Source organism: Gekko japonicus, unplaced genomic scaffold (genome assembly GCF_001447785.1).
Source record: "Gekko japonicus isolate JY-2015 unplaced genomic scaffold, Gekko_japonicus_V1.1 scaffold247, whole genome shotgun sequence".
Taxonomy (NCBI): Eukaryota; Metazoa; Chordata; class Lepidosauria; order Squamata; family Gekkonidae; genus Gekko; species Gekko japonicus.
In genome coordinates this window covers 1,245,033-1,253,273 of record NW_015166427.1, presented here as the reverse complement: position 1 = coordinate 1,253,273, position 8,241 = coordinate 1,245,033, and the positions used below count along the sequence as shown (strand labels likewise).

The 8,241-nt window shown below is 42.4% G+C and overlaps 1 protein-coding gene across 1 annotated transcript in view; it reads left to right on the top strand.

Annotated features, from left to right (window-relative positions):
* RASA3 (RAS p21 protein activator 3) overlaps positions 1-8,241 on the top strand; it is a 202,628-nt gene that overhangs the window by 169,888 nt on the left and 24,499 nt on the right. Inside the window, exons 12-15 of the mRNA XM_015411759.1 lie at positions 1,390-1,464; positions 3,749-3,872; positions 6,358-6,464; positions 8,150-8,227. Of these exons, the coding sequence (XP_015267245.1) occupies positions 1,390-1,464; positions 3,749-3,872; positions 6,358-6,464; positions 8,150-8,227 (384 nt within the window). The remainder of the gene's footprint in view (positions 1-1,389; positions 1,465-3,748; positions 3,873-6,357; positions 6,465-8,149; positions 8,228-8,241) is intronic.

The window sequence follows — 8,241 nt, the reverse complement described above, 5'->3', positions numbered from 1 at the left end:
TTTTTAGATTTGATTACATAAGAGAAAAACCAGGATGGTATCTTGGTCGCTTCCAGTCCAAAGAGTCTGTAGCTTACAATGGGCTGGAAAACTAGCCAGATCATTTAAAAGGGGGGAAATAAACATGATTCTGTACCTTTGAAATTTCATTTGAATGCCAAAGAGTTAATACAAAATTAAACATTTTAAGTTGCATGCAGAGCTATGTCTTTTATTACAAAAACAAGCATTTTCATTTCAGGGAAGCATTTGAAGACATGCAAACGTATGAAAGAAGCAACCAGCAATTTTAAATGTGTGATTATTTTTAGATGGTTGTACTTCTTCTTGCTTAAAATGTGGCAATATTTCATTATCTCTGCAGTGCAGTCAGCCTATCCCTTTTGCCAGTGTCACAAATAAGCGGACCACACATTTCCTTGAATTGATGCAGCGCTTTCCTAACTCCGCGGTTAATGACATAGCTCACCAGGAATCTATATTTCTTTTTGTGTAAAAATAGTTCTGCAACGATATTCTTTTGTTCTTTTATGAAACAAAAGCAGTGATATAAAAATGTTTCCTTAAATGTTCACTTGGTAGGGGGCTTAAAGCAAAATCAGTAACACAGGAGGAATGTCTAAAACTTTTCATTGAAGACATGTGCCAGTGTATTCAGAAGTGGTTTGCTATTGCCTGGCTCTGCATCCTGGCCCTGGTATTCCTTGGTAGTCGCCTATCCAGATATTAACCAGGAATGACCCTGCTTAGCTTCCGAGATCTGATGAGATTGGGCTAGCTGGGCTATCCGGGTCAGGGTAGTGTAATGTTGGGTCCCTCCGAAGCCTGATGTTCAGATCAGGAACCTGCCTTGGAAATATGCACAGCCAAGGGTAAGGAGGAGCAGTTCATGCACATCTCCTCTCCAGCCTGAATTGCCCCCCTCCTTTCCCTTGTCTGCCCTAACCATGGTTTAGTGGTGTATCTTTAAGCGATGCTAACCATGATTAACGATGATCAGAGTTCCCATCTTAACCTGCATTTGAAACAATGGTTTGTATTGTGTTTGCAAACTCTAGTTAAGAGGTTGATGTCGGTGCAGTTGCATTATGAAACAGCAGTTAAAATGGAAGGGAGGGGGGAATTTGCACAGGCGAGGGAAGGAGGGAGAGGGAGGAAACAGATGTTCCCGAAGCTTGTTCCCGGTTTGAAAGTCATGCTTTGTAGGGAGCCAGTGTTATGTCTTTGCTGGAGCTAAGAAAACTCAATGTGATCTTGCCAAAAGCGAACAAGACTCATTCAATTCAACACAAAGAGCTGATTCCAGATTCTTTGCATGAGAAATTAGATCCAAGCCTTACAGAACAAGTCACACCTAAAGCTTGGAATGATTTTATTTATTTATTTTAGATCTGCCAGGTACATAAACCATGTGAAATTGATCCTGTGAAGTTGAAAGATGCTGAAAACTTGGAAACTAACAGGGTAGGTCAGCAGTTTAGTTTGCGGCTGAAAGCCACTCTTTTACCTACCTATTGCAATTACCGCTGTTAGACATGAACGTAGCCGCGGTTGTGTGCTGGATGCAGTCATGAGCAATGATTTTTACAGCTGGCACAAGCAGCGCTGGATGCTCTTTTTCCATGTCTGCAGCAGTGAACTGTCACCCATAACATGCCATTCATACCAATGTCTCATATGCAGCCCGGGTAGATATTGCAGGCTAATACAGGTTACACATTGACAAATTCCTCCACAAATGTAGATTGACGTGTCCAATAATTGTACATGGGTATTTTGCAACATGTACATGCTTAAAAGCTGTGATTTGCTGTGGCTTCTCAGCACATAAAGAGTTGGCAAAAAAATAAACATGTGTACCCCCGTGCATAAAGGATGGTTGCACGTAGCATTATACAATTGGGTGTTTCCTACCTGAGAGTGCTTTAGGAATTTGGGGAAGTGTAATACTGTCCTAGCATGGATGTGTGTTTGCCTATGCTTGAATTCAGCAATGGCTTGCAATAAATATTCAGGGCATATGCAAGATGCATAGCACATCTGGGGGGGAGGATTTGGGTTGGGGATAATAGAGGAATGGGGGCATAGTGAGGAAGGATTAACCGGAAGTTCAGTATCGCAAAGGCAAAGCTGTGATCGTTCAGAAGATGCCTTGCTGGAAAAACTAGTTATCCTGCACTTGTATAAAACTTCCTTGCTGTTTGCTGTTTGCTTTCAGAATACTGCTGGAATCAGGAACCTGAGTAAATATTGGAACAGCTGCCAGCGCAGTAGCAAATCCTAATCATTTTGTTTTATTGTTAAGCATGGCAGGTCCTGCAGAAGTCTATTTTAAACTAAGCAAAGAAGGAAAATGTATTGAACATCTTTTTAATTAACATAACTCTATCAGATTTTCAAAAGAATTATCCCATGTTTCCATGTAGAAATGTGCATAAAAGGTAATAATGTTAAAAAAAAAAAAAAAGAATTCAGTTTTACTACTTCCTTATGGCCAGGGTCCAAATATTTGTTACCTGTCCCCCAAATCTTTTGACATCCAGTAAGATTTCTTTAAAAGCTTATTTTTTTGAACAGCTGATCCCCTCCCCCCCCTTTAATATATCTGAAATTGATTTTGAATATCTCTAGCCAGGAGTGGGCACTTCAAAAAAATATTGTTTTAATTCCACATCAGAAAGTCAGGCATGGTTATCATTTTAATTAAATATCATGAGTATTGTCATTCCATGCAGTAGAACTGGGGGAAATTTCAGTTTCAATGACTCATCAGAGGAATACTTTCAGTTCAGTAAAAACAATCATGCTCCTTCTGAACTTACAAAAGAAAATTAGAACAGTAATTTTTGAAATCCCTCCTTGTAGCAGAGGCACCAAGAGTGGGGAAGGAGGGAGAGCCAGGAAACACACCCCAGCCCTCTGGTGGTCCACAGTGCATCTGACCTTTAAACTCTGGGGGGGGGGGTACCGCCATTGAAAATAATGGCCTTTTTAGGTTTAAAGTGCCATTGTGGCACTGACCAGTAGGCAATGGAGTGGGGAAATTGAGACAGAGAAAGCTCTCCAGCTTGACTGTGAAATCCTCTTAAATCCCCTGTAAACTTTAAAATCCACTGTGGCCTCCAAAAGCCAGGTTTACTGCCCACTGGACTTGATGGGTGGCAGACCTGGTGATGTCAGGTCTACCAACCATTGATGCTGATGAGGCCCACTGCAGTGGTTTTTAAAGTTTAAGAAGTTTTTAAAGGCTGCAGCAACAACATAGCCCAGCTAGGAGCTTGCTTGTTTAGTTGCTTGCATTCTTGCTTGTTTGCTTTCCCTCTCCCTTGCCACTCCTACTGCCTGGGAAGGCAGCTGGTTGGTGGTGCATCAGCCCTTTAAAGGATCGTTAGTTTCAATGAGTGGTAGACATGGCCTCCAAACTTCAGAGGCCAGGTCTACCTCTCATTATTTAGTGCTCTCCCCAGCTGGTCCACGGCACACTGTTGCTTTTGTCATGGAGTGGCAGTCAAAAAACATCAACATACAGCATTTGTGGGTCTTTGGAACTTCTTTCATTATACTTTTATATTTTTAGTGATAACTCTGATGCTTAGGGCTTCAAAAAACCACTAAAATATGATCTAGCAACCCTGGTCCAAATACTCTTGATTAATGTACAGAGCCATAAAATACTAGTCTTTCCTTTAACTGCATGGCATTACCTCGGCATAATTGTTTTTAACTGTATATTTTTTTGTCCCTTTAGGAAAATCTGCGGCAATATGTAGACCGGATTTTCACTGTCATTACGAAATCTGGGGTCAGTTGTCCTACAGTGATGTGTGATATCTTTTTTTCACTGAGGGAGTCAGCTGCAAAACGTTTCCAAGGTGTGTTGTTATGTGAAGCAGAAATTTAGAAAGCGTCTGTCCATATAATGCCTTGCAATTGTAGAAGCTAAAATACCTCATTGTGTTTTCCTGCTGTACTTGTATGTGCGATATATATTATATTTCTGATCTGCCTTGCATTGTGCTGATACCACTTTGAGGCATTTGCCAAGCTTTGACATTCTTGAAGTCTATATTGTTTGAAAACTCAACATTCATAAAACTGGAAAAAAATAACATCAAGGCCCGAATGGACATGTGTGTTGAATCAACAAGGCCATTTAAAAAAAAAATGTGAAAAACAGCTGATGAATCACAGCAGTGGTCTGCATACCATTTCACACAGCAGCCAACCAGTGGCCCCAGAGGGCCAAACAAACAGGGCATAGAGGCTGAGCCCTCTCCTGCTGCTGCCTCCTAGCACTGGACAGAGTTTTGCTGCCTCTGTAGATAGAGGCTCCCTTTCAGTAACCATGGCTAGTACCCATTGATGGACCTCTCCTCCATCAGTCTGTCTAACCCCCTTTTACAGTGCTCTATGCTCCTGGCAGGGAGCTGCGGTGGCTCAAGTGGTTAAGACGCTGAACTGCAGACTGTGGAAGGTCGGTAGTTCAGCAGTCCAAGATCCGAGTATGCCCGTCTCTAGTTCCAGCTCCTGCCAACCTAGCAGTTCGAAAGCAAGAAATTGCAAGTAGATAAATAGGTACCACTTCAGTGGGAAGGTAACAGTGTTCCGTGCACCTTGGTGTTTAGTCATGCCGGCCACATGACCACGGAAACGTCTTCGGACAGCGCTGGCTCTTCGGCTTTGAAACGGAGATGAGCACCACGGGCAGTGAATCCCAGTTTTAATTACTTGCTGAGTAAAGAAGTATTTCATGTGGCCTGTCCTGAACCTATTTCCCAGCAACTATATTAGGTGCCCTGTGTTATAGTATCAACTCTCTCCACCCCTTGCATAATTTTGTAAATCTCTATCATGTCTTCTCTTGGTCATGTTTTTTCCTAGACTGAAACAGCCCAGTCTCTCCAGCTTTACCTCATGCAGGAGCCCTCTGACCATCTTGGTTGCCCTCCTCGGTACTTTTTTCAGCTCTACAATGTAGTTTTTGAGATATAGTGACCAAGGTGGCAAACAGTATTCAAAATGACGCTGCACCATAACTTTGTACCAAGGCATTACAATACTGGGTGTTATATTTTCAATCCTTTACCTAGCATGGAGGTTGCCTTTTTCATTGCTGCTGCACAACATTTTCGTCAAGCTTTCCACTACAACCCCAAGATCTCTTTCAGTCTAGGTTTCAGCCGGTTCAGACCCCATGAACATATATTTAACTTTAGGATTATTTGTTCCAGTATGCCAAAGCACTTTCCATTTACCCATGTTGAACTTCATTTGCCACATTGTTGCCTACTCACCAGATTTGGAGAGATCCTCCCGTTGCTCTTTGCAATCCGCCTTGGTTTTTACCATCCTGAATAATTTGGTATCATCTGCAAATATGACTACTACACGGCTCTCCCACTATTCCGAATCATTTATGAACGAATTAAATAGCACTTGTCCCAATACCAATCTTTGTGGGACCCTACTGCTCACTTCCCTTCATTGAGAGAACTGTCCATTTATTCCTACTGTTTGCTTCCTGCAATTTAACCAACTTTTGAACTCTGTAAGAGAACTCATCCTCTTATCCCATGACTGCTGAACATATTCAGGAGTCTTTGGATATGGTGTCTGCCAGTTCACCCTTATCCACATGCTTGATAACCTGCACAATGAACTCCAATAAACTGATAAAGCAGAACTTTCCTTTGCAGAAGCCATGCTGATTTTCCCTCAGCAGATATTCTTCCATCCAGCATCTATATGACAACAGACTTTTGAATTCATGAGTGTAATCTCAGAAGGGAAGGGCTGGGGGTAGAGCAGAGGACAGTAAAATGTCTTTTAATTTGGAAGGATGGGGTAAACATTGTACTCTATGAATTAGATCCATTGATCCATCAGTGGAAGGCATTCATGGCCACAGATGTTCCCAGCTTTCCCCTCCCCCCAGGAAGCTTGATGGAGAGCCACATGGCGATGCAGGTCATTGGACTATAGTGAAGAGGGAGAAGGGGCAGTATGCCCTTCCTGCCTCTTCATCAGGAATCAATACGCTTTTAAATTACCTTCAGCTTGGAAGCGAACAAGGGAAAAATCGGCACAAGAGCTCTCTCAGAAAACCCGAGGAAACAGTGACCAGAAAGCAAACTGAGCACTAAAATCAATGCAGAATGACAAAGAAAACCCAACAGACATGCACAGTGAAAGCGAGGGAAAACACCCGTCCATGCATAATAGGCCTATGTTTGCTATGCCCCGGAAACCTGGGAGCCTTCATGAAGCCACTGACCCATTCTGCTTTTCATAGTTGTGATTTTTTTTCTTAAGAATGGAATTGTGATTGGCAGTTTGTGTTCCCTTTTTGATTTGCAGGTGACCCAGATGTTAGGTACACAGCTGTAAGCAGTTTTATTTTCCTGAGATTCTTTGCTCCTGCAATTCTTTCTCCAAACCTCTTCCAACTCACACCACATCATCCAGTAAGTATCATTTGCCTAATATAAAGGTATTCATATCTGCATGTGGCCCCCGATGTTGTCTCCTCATAGCCCTAGGCCTTACCACTCATTCATTCCCGTCATCCACTCTTTTAGCATCTAATCCAGTGATACTCATTTGGGAGCCACATGAGGCTCTTTCTCAGTGCTGCTCCCTGAAACATGAGGCAGGGTAAGTGGGCAAGGCCCTTGCATGGTGGAACTTGTGATTGGCTGGTGGTTCCTACCTTGAAACAGCCTTTGCAAGAAGAACAGGTCAGCTGTGAGCCTTCATGAGGTGCAGGCCATATGCCAATGATGGGAGTAAATGTGGCTCCTTTGATGGTAAATACAATGTTGCTCTTCATGAGCTGCAGTGTGTGTTACACTGATCCAGTCTATGGGGCAGAAATCCATAGTGTTCCTGCATACTGAAGTCTTCTCAGCTGACAGGCAGTGACTATTGAGCTAATGTGGACACAGCTGTGTTTTGTTTTGTTTTCAAGACATATCTTTCAGCCTCCCAACATGACTTCTGCCATGTATTCAAGTTGTGAGGTGGGTGCTTGGGGTGAAATGTGGAGTAGAGCTGTCTTGAGAGCCATAGGTAAGGGGAAGACAGATGGTGCTGATAATCAGGAGCAGCGAGGGATGGAAAATCAGTAAGAACCACAGAGGCTGCTGACTTGTAGGAAGAGTTACTTATTTCTTAAAATATTCATAATCCATTTTTTTTTAATTTTGTAAAATCTCCAAGGAAGCAGTGTTGTATGTTTGTGTTTGCATGTTTATAGAAATACTTCTGAAGCCATTCCATTTTAACGGTAAAACATTTTAGGTCACAATCGAAAACATGTCTTCAGAAACACTGGAGAAATGTTTGAATTTCCACAACCCTTTTTTACTTTCATGGAACCCCTCCTCCTAGGGCTCATTACAAATCTCTCCCCAGCCAAGTTTAAGAAGCGCCTTATCTTGTGAGGCAGACAGATTATGTTTGGGGGTGAAAACCCCCATAATAGCCACATTACAAAGTTAAGTAACACAATCCTTCCTATACCTGTAATCTTAGTCAAAAAGGTCAGATCAAAACTTGCCCTTGGCAATTCTCTAGAGAGCTTTCCCAACCTAGGTGGGATGAGTAGCTGTTTCTCTATCATGAGATATTGTTTTTAGTTGTTGAAGAATGCCTTAAAATAAAATTCCTATATGGTTACTTATAAATAGATAATATTTTATTCTGGCCATGCTGAAGGCCCGCCAAGGAAATGAAGTTTGATTTTGGGGTGACTCCCTACAGTCTTGGACCAGTTGCACAGAAAATTTGCCTCTTTGAATCTTCCCCCAAAGGTTAATAGCTTCAATCTAGCAATTGAATAACTGTTTCCTTAGCTGTTGCTCTGAGGTATAACACATCAAATTAACAAACGGCACAAGCTGTAAGCTGCTTCCACGAGGGGGCTGGAAGAGTTGCCCCTGTTGTAGGAGCATTCAGAAGCAGAAGGGATGCAGGTGTCCACAGGCCTTGTCCCCGCACCACTCATTATCCCCCCCCCTCCATTGTGACCACTCATTTCCTGAACCGGCCACAAGTGGAGCATCCGCAAAAGCAGTAGTTGGAGTACTGTGTCCGTAGGTTCCATCCTGTGCCTTGCTGTTATACAATGGCTCTTTTCTCTCTTTTTTAGGATCCACAGACCTCAAGAACGTTGACGCTTATATCCAAGACTATACAAACATTAGGCAGCTTATCAAAATCTAAATCTGTAAGAATTTCATA